This window comes from Cervus canadensis, chromosome 1 (assembly GCF_019320065.1).
Source record: "Cervus canadensis isolate Bull #8, Minnesota chromosome 1, ASM1932006v1, whole genome shotgun sequence".
NCBI classification, from domain to species: domain Eukaryota; kingdom Metazoa; phylum Chordata; class Mammalia; order Artiodactyla; family Cervidae; genus Cervus; species Cervus canadensis.
The window spans coordinates 125700776-125715302 of record NC_057386.1 but is presented as its reverse complement, the minus strand read 5'-3'; the positions used below and the strand labels follow the sequence as shown (position 1 = coordinate 125715302).

Genomic DNA, 14527 nt, shown 5'->3' with positions numbered 1-14527 from the left:
ACACAAATGGATTTGAGGATGATTGGTCCTGTGAAAAGCCAGAGATGACCACCCCACCCCAGACGTTGCTGGGCTCCCTACTCAGTGCCTGAGTAACCTGGAACCCAGGATGGGGAGCCCCAGAATTGGGTCCTTATGGCCCAGATGGGACCAGAGCTCCTGCTCCCTGAGGTCTTGGCTGGGGTCCTGCTCAGTGGAGGGTGGGGTCCCATCCCAGCTTCTCTGCCAGCCTCTCGCTCATTCTCGGTGCCCCAGCCCTTTGCCTGGCCTGGCAGCCTTCCTCCCACTTTGGGGCCTGATTATGAACCTGCTTCCCACCTGGCTCTGGCTCCCCGGGGTACACGGGTGCCTCAGTGCCGCCCTTGGCTACACAGGCCCCGATCATGGCAGGGCAGGAGGAGCCCGGCAGGCCTCCATGTCCATCCCGAGTTTGACCCAGAGCACTGCATGGAACGCTTGGCCAGGAAGAGAACAGAAGGCAAAACCAGCCTCTCTGGGGGGCTGTTTGCTTCATGCCTCTTCAGAAGCGCCACTCGATTCCCTCTTGAACCACTTACCCCATAATTATTCCTAGAGAGTGGGGAGAGGAGAGACTAGCATCAGCCCCCCAGCGCCAGGCACTTAGGAGATGACTCTGCCTGCTCAAGGACCAGCTGATCTGCCAGGGGATCTGTGTGTCCTGTGGCTTCTTCAGTCCTCCTTGAGCCGGCAGGGAGCCCTGGCCCACAGCAAGCAGCTCTCAGCTCTGCTGGGAGGCTGGAGACATCAAGATCCCGGGGGCTGGCTTTCAGCTTCCAGGGTACCCCAGGCTTTTCTGAGTATATAGCCACCTCTGCCTCAGGGCTCCTCAAGCACCTGCCATCTGTCTGCAGCCCCTGTTTCAAGTTGTTTGTTTTTCAACATCTTTCCTGTACCTCCAGTTAATGTGAAACATTCCCAGCCTCCTGTGTGTTGCCTCCTACAGCCTCACGGACACCGTCCGCCTCCCGAGGCCAGTCCCCTCTCTCCCACTCTGGAATTTATCTTACCCGCCTCTGTCCCTGAAGTTCTGGTGGCGGGGGGGGGGGGGGCCTCCATCCACAGTGAGGGTGACGAACATGCCCGTTATCTCCAACGTGTGACAGTTTTATGGGCGTGGACCCACATCACAGCTCAGTGACTGTACCTTTACATATATATGGTTTACTGTATGTCAGTTGTACCTCAATAATGCTGTTAAGAAACTAAGTTGAGGGACTCCCCTGATGGTCCAGTGGCTAAGACTCAGTGCTCCCAATGCAGGGGTCCTGGGTCCCATCCCTGGTCAGGGAACCAGAACCCACATGCCACAATTAAGACCCGGCACAGCCCAATAGATAAATGAGTAAATATATCTATATTTTTAAAAAGTTAAATTCACCAGACTTTTCTGTGCCCGGCTGTGGCTGAGGGTTGGGCTACAGAGAGGAATGAAAAGCGCCTTCTGTGCTCCAGGATTGCCTGCAGGGAGACAGATGTGTATGCAGCCCACTGAACAGAGACCAGACCAGTGGGGCTGGGGGCACGGGAGCCGGCTGCTCACATGGGCTTGGGGCCAGTGCTCCGGGAGGGTCTCCGTTCTGAGCTGGGCTTTACGAGGTGGGTGGACCATCAAGGAAGGCAGCTGTGTTTCTGCGGAAAGAAGAGCAAGGCCATTCATCCATTGCCCAGTGATCCCGCTTGCCAGCTGGCGTGGCAGCTAGGAAGAGGCCTGCCTGCTGAACAAGCCACCTCCTCCCTGAGGTTGTGAACAAGATGGGCTCACGTGTCACACTGCCTCGCACCTGCCTGAACGAAACTCAATATTCATGTTGTTCAAGGTTTCAAAAGAAGAAGAAAAATTGGTCTGTCTGGCGGAGAGAGCGCCTTCCATCCTAGGAGGTGCCCAGCAAAGGGAGGAAGCGATCGCAAGCGGCTTGGCCAGGACCCTGGACAGCTCTGAGAGCGGCCTGATTGGCCGGGGGTTTCTTGGTCTTTGAATCTTTTAAACCCACCCCCTCCCCGCCCCCTTCACCCAGGGCTTTTTCTGCACCAGACTCCTGGTGGCCCAGACTACTCTCTTGCAGACCCCAGGCTCCAGGGATGGGACAGGGAAGCACAGGAGGAGGGGAAGGTTCTCCACCCAGCCTGTGTGGGTAGAATAGGCAGGGGGACCCGTCAGGTCTCACCCTGGGCGTGTGTGCCCCTGGGAGCCGGGCCTATCTCTCCTGCCCATCCTTCCATAGTCCCCGGGGGAGGGACCAGCTCTGCCTGCCCTCCCCTCCTCCTCTTCTGCCCCAACCCTGGGACCTGGGGTCTGTGCAGCCCCACTAAGGCCAAGCAGGAAGGACCCCCCACCCCCGTCCCTGCTCCCTCTCTGTCCTCTGCCCTCAGATCCCAGCTGGCTGGGCATCTTCAGAGACTCGCTGTGCCCTGGCCCCTCCGACCTGCACATCCTCTTCTTGCCAAGCCACCCGGCACCCCAGACCTTCATTCCACGCCCTGGGGCCATCGTAACAAACCACCACAAACTGGGTGGTTTAAAGCAATGGAAAATGTATTCTCTCAAAGTTCTGAAGGGTAGAAGTTCAAAATCAAGGTGTTAGGGGGCTATGCTCCCTCTGAAGGCTTTGGGGGGCTGGGGAGAATCCTTCCTTGTCTCTCCTAGCTTCTGGTGGTGGCCAACAGTGCTTGGCATTTCTCGATTTAAGGCTGTCTCACTGCAGTCTCTGCCTCCGTTGTTACACGACCACCTGCCCTCTGTGTGTGTCTCTCTCCATCTCCCCTGTGTGTGTCTGTCTGTGTCTCCGTTTCCTTTTCTTTCTTTCGCTGCGTCAGGCCCCAGTCGTGTCACACGGGTCTTCGTTACATCACACGGGGCTCCCGTTGTGATGCACGGACCCTAGCTGTGGCACACGGGCCCGGTAGCTGTGGTGCCCCAGCTTAGCTGCTCCTCGGCATGTGGGATCTTAGTTTCCCGACCAGGGATCAGACCCATGTCCTCTGCTTTGCAAGGCAGATTCTTAACCACTGGACCACCAGGGAAGTGTCCCCCATTTTATTTTCTCATAAGCATGCCTTCTCATTGGATGTAGGGTCCACCCTAGATTGTCCAATCCATTTACATTCAGATGACCTCATCTTAACTAATTACATCAGCAAAGACCCTATTCCCAAGTAAGGTCACAGTCTGAGATTCCAGGTGGATGTGGTATGGCAGAGAGGCTGCACCCCACTACTCTGGGCCTTAGGCAGACAGGGAGCCCCGTCCCCGATTAGGAGCTGAGACCAGGCAGAAGCAACTTGTCCAGGATGAGAGACAGTTGGCCACAGGGTTAGGACTACAGTCTCTTCTGGCTCAGTAGCTATTTCTCAGTGCCACTCTGTGCTGGGGCGTCTTTCTTGAGCTGCCCAATGCCTTGGGTGAGCAGGCCCTGGAATCCAACAGGTCTGAGTTCGTCCCGGCTCTGCCATTTAGCAACTGTGACCTTGGATGGGTCACTCTGCCTCTCTGAGCCTCCACCTTCGCATCTGAATGTTGGGAGTGAGAGTAGTCCTGCACCTTTCTCAAGGGGCTGCTGCAGTAACTAAAGGAGAACGAACATGCCAGGCACTTAGCACAACCACTAATCAACAAGGATGCTGTAAGAGGCGGGAGCTTGGAAGGCATCCAGGAAATGGTTGCTGTTTTCATTACGGAACCTGGGCCACATTCCAAGAGCTCCTTTAAAGAGCAGGGAATGGGCATGTCCCTGCTCTGACCCCTTCTTGGCCTCAACCAGGATCTTTTTTTTTTCTGAAGGGGACTCAGTGGCTCTGGCCATGGAGATACAGCACATCTTTGTGCCCTAGAGAGCATCATGCCCCAAGGATGAGGCAGTGCTGCTGGGGGTGCCTGTGGGCGTGGGTGTGCGCCTGCACTCGGGGTGCATGCATGTGCGAGCGTGCGCACACCTGCTGTCTAGGAAGCTGACCGAAGATGACCTTGGTGATGCCAGCATGTTGCTATGGAAACAGATGCTGGGCTGAAAGTCACCAGCACCTTGACCACGAAGGTTTTGTGCAAAAGCAGAAACCTGACCTTTCAGACCCCAGGAAGGATGTTGGCAGCAGAGAGATACTTGGAGGTGACCTAGGCGTTCTGTCTCTCGGGCAATGCCTCCAACGTCCCTTTTCACTCGTGTTTGAACTCTCTGAAATCTAGTTGAGTACAAGAGGCAGGGTTGGTTTTTATTTCTTTGTTTGTTTGATTTTATACCAGACTTATTGAGATGTAAGTCCCACACTGCACAATTCACACATTTAAAGTGTACAGTTTAGTGGCTTTTAGCACTTTTCAGAGTTGTGAAATTATCACAATTTTAGAGCATTTTCATCACCCCATAAAGAAGTCACTCTCCATTATCCCCCAACCCCCAGGCAAACAATAATCTACTTTCTGACTCTCTAAATTTGCCTGTTCTAAGCATCTCATAGAAATGGGGTCATACAGGTCATATGTTTCTTTAACTAAGCATGTTTTCAGGGTTCATCTATGTAGTAACATGTGTCAGTACTTCATTCTTTTTTATGGCCAAGTCATATTTCATTGTATGGATATAATTTATCAGATGTATTATTTACAAAAACTTTCCTTTCATTCTGTGGGTTGTCCTTTCACTCTCTTGATAGCATCCCTTGATACACAAAAGTTTTCATTTTTTTGGCCGTGCCTCATGCCATGCAGGGTCCTAGTTCCCAAACCAGAATCGAACCTATGCCCCCTGCAACGTAAGCATGTGAAGACTCTTAACCACTGGACCATCAGAGAAGTCCCTGTTCTTTCTTAAATTTTGATAAAGTCCAATTTAGATATTTTTTTCTCTGACTGCCTATACTTTGGGCATCATATTTGAAAAACCATTGTCAAATCCAAGGTCATGAAGATTTGCCCTCATATTTTCTCCTAAGAGTTCTATACTTTTAGTTCTAACAAGTTGGTCTTTGATCTGTTTTGAGTTCCTCTTTATATGTGGTATGGCATTGTGGGCATGTGGATATCTAATTGTCCCAGCAGCATTTGTTGTTCCTTCTCCCATTGAATGATTTTGGCACCCTTGTTGAAAATCAGTAAATATAGCATGTAAATATTGGATGTATTTCTAAACTCTCACCTCCATTACACAGACTTGTCCTATGCCAGCACTGCACTGTTTTGATTACTATAGTTTTATAGCACTTTTGTTTTTAATTGGCCATGCCATGGAGGATGTGGGATCTTAGTTTCCTGACCAGGGATCAAACCCATATCCCCTGCTGTGGAGGGCAGATTCTTAACCATTGGACTACCAGGGAAGTCCTTAGCAAGTTTTAATATGGGAAAATGTGAGCTTTCCAACTTTGTTTTGTTTTCAAGATTGTTTTGACTATTTGAGATCTCTCAAAACTCTGTATGAATTTTAGGATCAGTTTTTCCCTTTCTGCTGAAAAGGCCATTGGATTTTGTTAAGGATTACATTGGACCTACGGATTGCTTTGGGGGGTGTTGACATCTTGACAATATTAAATCTTCCAATTCATATGAACACAGATGTCTTTTCCATTTATTTAAATCTTCTTTAATTTCTTTCAGTAATGTTTTATATTTTTCTGTATACAACTCTTGCTCCTCCTTGGTTAAATTTATTCCTAAGTATTTTATTCTTTTGGATGCTATTGTAAATGGAAATGATTTCTTTATTTCCTTTCTGCCTTATTTGTTTTTGTGTGTTGATTTTGTATCCTGCAACTCTGTTGAATTTATATATTAGGTCTAACAGATTTGGGGGCTTTTTAGGTTTTTATGTGTTTAAGATTGTGTCATTAACAAATTGAGATGGTTTTACTTCTTTCTTTTTTTAAAAAAATGTTTTTATTTATTTTATTTTTGGCTGGGCTGGGTCTTGGTTTCTGCAAGGACTTTTCTCTAGTTGTGGTTCTTGAACTTCTCATTGCAGTGGCCTCTCTTGTTGTGGAGCACGGGCTCTGGAGCACAGGCTTAGTAGTTATGGCTCACGGGCTTTTTTATTCCACTGCATGTGGGATCTTCCTGGACCAGGGATCGAACCCATGTCTCCCTTATTGGGAGGCAGATTCTTTACCACTGAGCCACTAGAGAAGCCCCACTTCTTCCTTTATACAAAAATATTTTTGGCTGCATCGGGTCTTAGTTGCGGCACGTGGAATCTTTATTGCAGAATCTTTATTTGCGGCATGCAAGCTCTTAGTTGTGGCATGTGGGATCTAGTTCCCTGATCAGAGATGGAACCTGGGCACCTTGCATTGGGAGATTGGAGTATTAACCACTGTACCACCCAGGAAGTCCCTACTTCTTCTTTCCAATCTGAATGCCTCTTACTCTTTCTCTTTCTTGCCCAATTTCTCTGGCAAGAACCTCCAGTACAGCGTTGGCTACAAGGTGAGAAAGCAAGCACCTCCCCTTGTTCCTGACCTTGGGTACACTTTCAGTCCCAGGAGATTCAGGAGTCAGAACGGAGGAGTTTGCATGTGCAGTGCTGGGCTCGGAGAGGGAACCATGGCCCTTCAGTCTTCTGCATGAATGCTGGGACATGTGGAGCCTTGTGGGGGAAGGTATTTGAGGAGGGTGTGTTGAAGTGACCCAAAAGGAGCCAGCCTGGTTGGCCAAAGCCCGCCCCCACACTCAGCACCCTCAGCCGGGTCTCCTGAGCCCCTCCCCTTCTGCAGAGAGCTCCAGACCCACACGTCCCCCATGCTTTTGTCCCCACAGAAGAAGAGTCGGAACGAGACGCATGGCGAAGGCAGTGGCGTGGAGATCCTGGAGAACCGGCCGTACACGGACGGCCCTGGCGGCTCCGGGCAATACACGCACAAGGTGTACCATGTGGGCATGCACATCCCCAGCTGGTTCCGCTCCATCCTGCCCAAGGCGGCCCTGCGGGTGGTGGAGGAGTCCTGGAACGCCTACCCCTACACCCGAACCAGGTGAGCCTGCCCTCGGCACCATGTCGTCCTCCCGGGAAGCAACCAACCCAGGGGCATAGATACTGGCGCTGCCCCCCCAGACAGTCTCAGCTGCCTGGCTCCCAGGGAGCTGAGCCTCCATTCTAACCCTGAAGTTTCCCCCAAGTTCCCCCTTGGGGGAATAGACAGGACAGGGCAGGCTCTACCCCTAGGTGCCTCCTAGCCTGCCAATGGGGGGAGCCCAGGAAGGCATGAGTTCAGCGAGGGCCATCTGAGACTCCTTTGCCATCTGGGAAGGCTCAGGGAACACAAACTCACTTTAATGTTTGCCTAGGAATGCAGGACAGTCCACCAGCTGGAAGAAACGGGAACTGAGGGTAGCCCAGATGGCTCAGAGATTCCCTCCAACCCTGACACCTTCAGCGACTATGATAATATTTTATAACAAGCCATGTTGAGCACGGTTTCTTTGGATTCCCCTGGGTAGGGGGTGCTTTTCACTCTGTGCCCCCCACCCAATATAACTGAGCACTGCTTGATTAGAAGAGAGAGGGGGCCACCCATGTGCTGAACAGGTGGGGTCCCCACGAGTCTCCTGGGGCTTCTTTGTCCATGTGGGTGAGGGCCTGGAACTTGCTGGGGAATCCATTCAGGTTGTCCACTTCCCAGCAGTACTTTTCTCCTCTGAGCTCATCTCCAGCCAAGAGAGAGAGGCTGTCTCCCTGTTGCCACACCTGGTTTCTTAGGGGACAGGGTGGTATGTCACACCAAGCACTGGTCCAGATTCAGCCCATTTGGTAGAGTGCCACCTTAACTGTGTCCACACCGTATTCGCACCATGCCTCACACGCATGGACACAGGCTGCCGGCCACTTCCTGCGATGACTCCTTCCTCCCCATAAGTTCACCCCTCCCACTGCCCTCAACTCAGACTTGGCTCTTCTTGGGATGCAGTGAAGGTCCAGGAGGTGGACAGGACAGACAGGTCTCACCCACCACTCTAGCCCTTGTCCTCCACTCAGCGACCCATGCCTACCCCTCCAAGCCCGTGTCCTGGTGGATACTTTCCTTCCCCACAGGTTCACTTGCCCTTTTGTGGAGAAATTCTCCATCGACATCGAAACCTTTTATAAAACCGATGCTGGAGAAAACCCCAACGTTTTCAGCCTGTCTCCTGTGGAAAAGAACCAGCTGACAATCGGTAACCGTCCACCCTGACGTTCCTACCCTGGGAGGGCCAGGAGTCCTGCGGGGCCAAGTTGCTGGTTGCCTGGCCCATGGGCCCCTCGATTCTGCCCCTGGTCTCCAGGCCTGGCAGGCTCCAGACTGGCTCCTGTCCTGGACGGGGAGGTTAGAGTCCAAGCCAGCCTGGTGGGAAGTCAGGGGAGTTGGGGAGGCAGGATGGGTCTCCTTGGCCCCATTTCCCTGATGTGCCCACTGAGGCTAAGTGCCTTTTCCACTCGAGTGCCTTCCCTCCATCCCTTTGAGGTGTCCCCATCCCCAGAAATGCACATGTGTGCTTGGGAGCCACCTAGGACTGACAGCCATGGGTGGATGTGGCAGGTCGGGTGGGGGCTGTGCACACACTGGGGCCTGTGTCCCCTTGGTGGTGGGCGGCCTCTATTCCACTTCCCTCCAGCTGACTACACTGCCGGAAATGGGTACCATTTCTTAAGTTGTTTTCAAGAGAGGCCCGGGGGACGTCCTTGGCAGTCCAGTGGTTGAGACTCTGCGCTCCCAATGCCGGGGACACGGGTTCACTGGTTGGGGAATTCAGATCCTGCATGCCATATGGCATGGCCTGAAAAGAAAAAAGAAAAAGAGAGGCCAGAAATCAGGGTTTTCATGTGAAATCTCCCAGTTCCTCAAGGTTGACAAATATTTTTAAAATCTTTGTAAATATACCAGTCAGACAAAACACATCAGTGGATCAGCTGCACCTTGACAGCCCCCAGGCCCTAGGAATGAACCATTGTGGGTCTCAGATGGGTGTTGGAGAGGTGGTGATGACCCTCAGCCAGCCTCGGATGGCAGGATGGCTTTTCCTTGGGACTCCTCCCTCCTACCCAAGTTTTTAGGCCCCACTGGGGTTTGGGAGATGCATCAGCTTGCTAGGACCATCAAAACAGGGTACCACAGACTTAAGGGCTTAAGGAAACAGATGCTTCAGTTCAGTTCCGTTTAGTTGCTCAGTTGTGTCCGACTCTTTGTGACCCCATGAATCACAGCACACCAGGCTTCCCTGTCTATCACCAACTCCCGGAGTTTACTCAAACTTATGTCCATCGAGTTGGTGATGCCATCCAGCCATCTCATCCTCTGTTGCCCCCTTCTCCTCCTGCCCCCAATTCCTCCCAGCATCAGGGTCTTTTCCAATGAATCAACTCTTCACATGAGGTGGCCAAAGTATTGGAGTTTCAGCTTCAGCATCAGTCCTTCCAATGAACACCCAGGACTGAGCTCCTTCAGGATGCACTGGTTGGATCTCCTTGCAGTCCAAGGGACTCTCAAGAGTCTTCTCCAGCACCACAGTTCAAAAGCATCAATTCTTCGGTGCTCAGCCTTCTTCACAGTCCAACTCTCACATCCATACATGACCACTGGAAAAACTGTAGCCTTGACCAGATGGACCTTGGTTGGCAAAGTAATGTCTCTGCTTTTTAATATGCTATCTAGGTTGGTCATAAGTGTCTCACGATTTTGGAGGTCAGAGTCAAGGTCAAGGTGTCGGCAGGGTTGGCTACTTCTGGAGTCCCTGAGGGAGAATCTGTTTGGGGTCTTTCCCTTAGCTTTTTTTTTTTAATTTTAAATATTTATTTATTTGAGTGCATCACATCTTAGTTGCAGCATGCAGAATCTTTTGTTGCGATGCATGGTTTCTCTAGTTGCAGCACATGGGCTCCAGAGCGAGGGGGCTCAGTAACCCCGTGGCATCTTACTTCCCCGACCAGGGATCAAACCCATGTCCCCTGCATTGGAAGGTGGATTTCTTAACTGCTGGGCCTCCAGGGGAGTTCCCCGAGCTTCCTGTGGCTGCTGGCAGACTTTGGTGTTCTTTGGCCTGTAGACACTCCACCCCAATCTCTGCCTTCATCTTTACATGGTGTTCTGTCCATGTTCATGTCTATATTCACATTTCTCCTTTTTTTTTTAATTGAAGTATACTTGATTTAAAATATTGTGTTAGTTTCAGGTGTTTTTTTTTTTTTTTAATTGAGCCAAATTTCTCCTTTGTTGCAATGTGGGAGACCCAGGTTCAATCCCTGAATCAGGAAGATCTGTTGGAAAAGGGAATGGCTACCCACTCCTTTTTTGGAGTGTTTTTGCCTGGAGAATCCATGGACAGAGGAGCCTGGTGGACTATAGTCCGTGGGGTCACAAAGCATCCAACCAGGACTGAGGAACTAAAACTTTTACTACTTTCTCCTTTGTATAACCATGCTGCTTAGATTATGTGGGTGCCCTCCTTTTGATGACTTCTTTCAAGACCCTGTCTCCGAATAAGGTCACATTCTGAGGCCGACGTATGCGTTTGCCAGGGGACGCACTCTCCCCATAACAGGAAGGAAGGGCCCAGGCCATCTGACAGCTCTTGTCTGGCCAGCTGCAGGCTCCCCCCGGAGGCCTCCCGTCATGGTTCACATCCCAGCCTTCCCCTTGGTGGCCATTGCCTGCCCCAGCGGGCCGGGCATGTGGTCTACTCCGGGAAGGATGTAAATCCCCCCTCCACACTCTGCTGCCCTCGGGCTGCCCTGACCCTTTGCCTGTTCCAGTGGGGCTGCTGTCTTCCCCTGTAAACCACAGCCCAGACCCGGTGCCAGGAAGATGAGACAGCCAGGGCCCAGGCCCAGTGGAGCCCCACCACGTGCCATTGTCCCCACACCTCTGAAAGAAGGCTTTCTGAGCTACAAGCCCCGTCCTAAGTTTCTCCTCACCAAGTGTGCACACAGCCCTGTCTGACACATGCATACCACGGGAGCCAGCCCAGCGAGGTGGTTTTGACTTGGAGGAGGAGACATGTGACAAGAGGTCATCCTTCCCAGAGTCACTGTCATCCCCCTTCCCCGAATCAGGTCCTACCAGCCCCCAGTCCTGTTTCCCCAGCGCCCAGCACATCCTGGACCTGCTCATGCCTGACGCCTCCTCTGGGCCCTTCAAACATGGTTTCTGGACTCCTCCCTGCTGGTCTGTCTGGGAGGGGCTTCCGAGCAGACCAGCCACCTTCAAACCCATCTGTAGCACCACTCCCCTTCTGGGTGCCTGGTGAGAGATGGCTGATGAGTCCAGCTGCATCCCCATCACCTCTCACCACACAGACACCCTGGCGGTTCCCCAAACTGCCCCACTTCTGGGTCAAGTGTCACACTCTGGGACGTTCTCCGCCTCACAGTTCTTCTGCTCCTGTGGCTGAAATGCCAGTTTTTCCTCTTCTACTCGCCCCCGCCCCTTCCCACATCCTCGCATGGAACTTCATCTCCCCCCATGCTCCTCCAGCTCATCACCTGATTTATGCGCTTTGGCAAGTATGCACAAAGCAGGGGTTTTGCTGAAATGATTTGAAAAGGCAACAAGGAAAGACGCAAGTCCTGAGGTTGGGGGAGCTCGGGGATCAGAGTGGCCCAGAGCAGCATCTCCACTCCCATCTGGGGCCCTGGGACACATCCAAGCCTGGGGTCCTGCCGAGATTCAGGGATGGCAGGGACATGGGGGAGGAGACTGGAGAGGGAGGGGTGGGGTGGAGGTTGGGGCTGAAGTGGTCACTCATGGGGTCTCCTCGTAGATTTCATTGACATTGTCAAGGACCCCGTGCCCCCCAACGAGTATAAGACGGAAGAGGACCCCAAGCTGTTCCACTCGACCAAGACCCAGCGGGGGCCCCTGTCGGAGAACTGGATCGAGGAGTACAAGCAGCAGGTGTTCCCCATCATGTGCGCCTACAAGCTCTGCAAGGTGGAGTTCCGATACTGGGGCATGCAGTCCAAGATCGAGCGGTTCATCCACGACACGGGTGAGGGCGCCCGCCTCTCCCTCTGTGTCCCTCCATCTGCCTGCCGCCCCTACCCCGCCCCCCGCGCCTGCCTGAGACTCCAAGTTTCTGTCACTCTGGACAGGTGACCCCAGGGCCCATGTGCACCGTCCCACCTGGTTTACCTTGACCACACAAACACTTGTCGAGCACCTACTGAAGACAGGCAGTGTGTGTCCTGCCCCAGACACTCTGGACTAGCTGGAGTTTCTAACATGTGGAGCCCACCCCCATGGGGTGTGACACCTCCTTCCCGCTGTTCCTGGTGCCTCTCGGCCCCCTGGCGCCAGACCCCAGGCTCTGCACCACTGCTGCCTCCTGCTTTGGGCTGGAAGTCCCAGGGGACAGCGGCTTGGCCATCCTCCGGTCCTCACACCCATGCTGGCCTGGCCCGGAGCAGGTGCCCGGGGAACAGAGGACCAGCAGGTGACCAGGGGTTCCTGGCACACCTACAGCTGACCCAGGGTCCTCCCTGCCCTAGAGCTACCTCAGCTCCTTCCATGTCCCCCGGGTCAGGGTAGGGGTCAGTGCCCAGGACCTGGTCTTATCCCCGAGACTCGTGATCCAGGAGCAGCACCCAGGCAGACACCCAGAGCAAGTGTGATTGTGTAGCCCTGAGCAGAGTCACGGCACAGCTGATAACACTTCACAAGTGTCACATCAGCTCTCCCTGGCCCGGGAGGGTGGCCACTGTCACTCCTCGCTTTCCCCTTGATTGCAGAGGAGGAAGCAGAGGGCCAGCGCTGAGTGTGACCCCAGATCTTCTGGCCCATCTGTCCTTGTCCAGACCTAACGTGTCATCAGACGGTCTGTCCACCATGAGTGCTGGCTGGCCCTGAGGGTGGTGTGCCTGAGGCCGTAGCCCGGGGCTTGGGAGTACCCTCCCAGGAACAGAGGGTGAGAGGGAGTTCCTTCTAGGCAGACCTTTGGGATCAAGGGATTTAGAAAGGACAGCAGGGAAGACAGAGCGGCCTGAGCAAGTCCAGGAGTGGGGAATCAGGAGCAAGGGTCGCTGGAGACCAGCCTGGGTACAAGCAAGGGCTGGGCTACCTGGGAAGCCTCTCAGTTTTCTGTAGGAAATCAGCCGGAGGATCCAGGGATGACCCTCCTGGGTCTGCCCCACCCCCTGGGAGAAACTCAAATGCCCGTTCTGGAATGTTCAGAGCAGCAGGTTTGTAAAAGCAAAACGGACAAACAGTGAAAGTGAGCCAAAGGCCCATTGGCAGGAGAAGAAATAAATAGAATGTGGTATTTCAAACAAATAAAAACCAACCATACAGCAACAAACTGGAAACTCACCCAGAAAAGCAAGTGGCAGAAAAATACATGCAGCGTGACACATACATGTAAATGTCAACAACATGTAGACCAACCCAACATATTGTATAGAAAAACATGGAAAGAAGAGCAAATGATAAACACAGAACTCAGGATGGACCCTTACGGGTCGGGGGGCGGGAGGGTGATGGTGGGGTCCGTGTTGCTGGTCACTTCTGCAACCTGGAGCCGAGGTGATTTATTTCCTCTTAATGTTTTTCTAAGCAGCTTATTGAGACCTAATTTTGCATTTGTTGTAAGAGAAGTTTGAGTTCCGTAAGTTTGAGTGTATTTGCAGAGTAGTGCACATAGTTCTAGAACATTCCACCCCCCCAGAGTATTTCCCAATCACCCCCACTCTCATCCTCACCCAAGGCAGCCCCCATCTGCTCCCTGTGCTCATGGTTCTTCTGTTCTTTATACCTTTAAAGTATCTTATTTTCTGTCTTCTATGTATAAGATATTCCTGTATGTCTTTATCCTGTTTTATTTTATATTTGTTTATGTGGCTGTGCTGGGTTGTAGTTGCAGCACATGGAAACTTCAGTCTTCCTTGTGGCACGTGGGATCATTTAGTCACAGCATTCAATCTCTTAGTTTCAGTATGTGGGATCTAGTTCCCTAATCAGGGTTTGAACCTGGACCCCTTGCACTGAGAGCTCAGTTTTAGCCACTGGGCCACCAGAGAAATCCCTATCATGTTTTATATGTGCATATATTTATTTTAAAAAGCAAGGACCAGGATTTCCCTGGTGGCCCATTGATTAACACTCTGTGCTTCCAATACAGGGGATGGGGGTTTGATCCCTGGTCGGGGAACTAAGATCCCACCTGCCATGTGATGTGACCAAAAGTTTTTTTAATTAAAAAAAAATTAAAAATGAACTTCAAAAACAGAAAGGACCAACCTGCTTCAAACTTGAGCTTGATTTTTCTGTGGGGAATTTAAGAGAGGAATTTAAGAAATTCCTAGACCAGATAGGAAACACTCAGGGAGTCCTCCTCCAGCTCCCCTTGAGGGAGGAGACCCCCCCCTGCCCTAGTTACAGAGCCACTATGAGCTTGGGAGGCTGTCTGTAAGCTGGATCCCTCATTTGCACATGGGGAAATGAACCTGGGGGTTGGAGAGAGAGGGGTTTGCTGGAGGCCAAGCAGTGGGTGTGCAGCAGAGCCTGACCTGCAGCCTAGGGTGCTTCCCAGCTGAGGGGTCCCTGGGGGGCCCTGACA

At 52.3% G+C, this 14527-nt stretch overlaps 1 protein-coding gene across 10 annotated transcripts in view; it reads left to right on the top strand.

The window, feature by feature from the left end:
• Positions 1-14527, top strand: part of PITPNM2 (phosphatidylinositol transfer protein membrane associated 2) — a 156084-nt gene that overhangs the window by 119394 nt on the left and 22163 nt on the right. For all 10 annotated transcript variants that reach the window (XM_043441823.1, XM_043441771.1, XM_043441839.1 and 7 more), the window contains 3 exons: positions 6764-6978; positions 8037-8158; positions 11738-11965. In XM_043441823.1, the coding sequence (XP_043297758.1) occupies positions 6764-6978; positions 8037-8158; positions 11738-11965 (565 nt within the window). The remainder of the gene's footprint in view (positions 1-6763; positions 6979-8036; positions 8159-11737; positions 11966-14527) is intronic.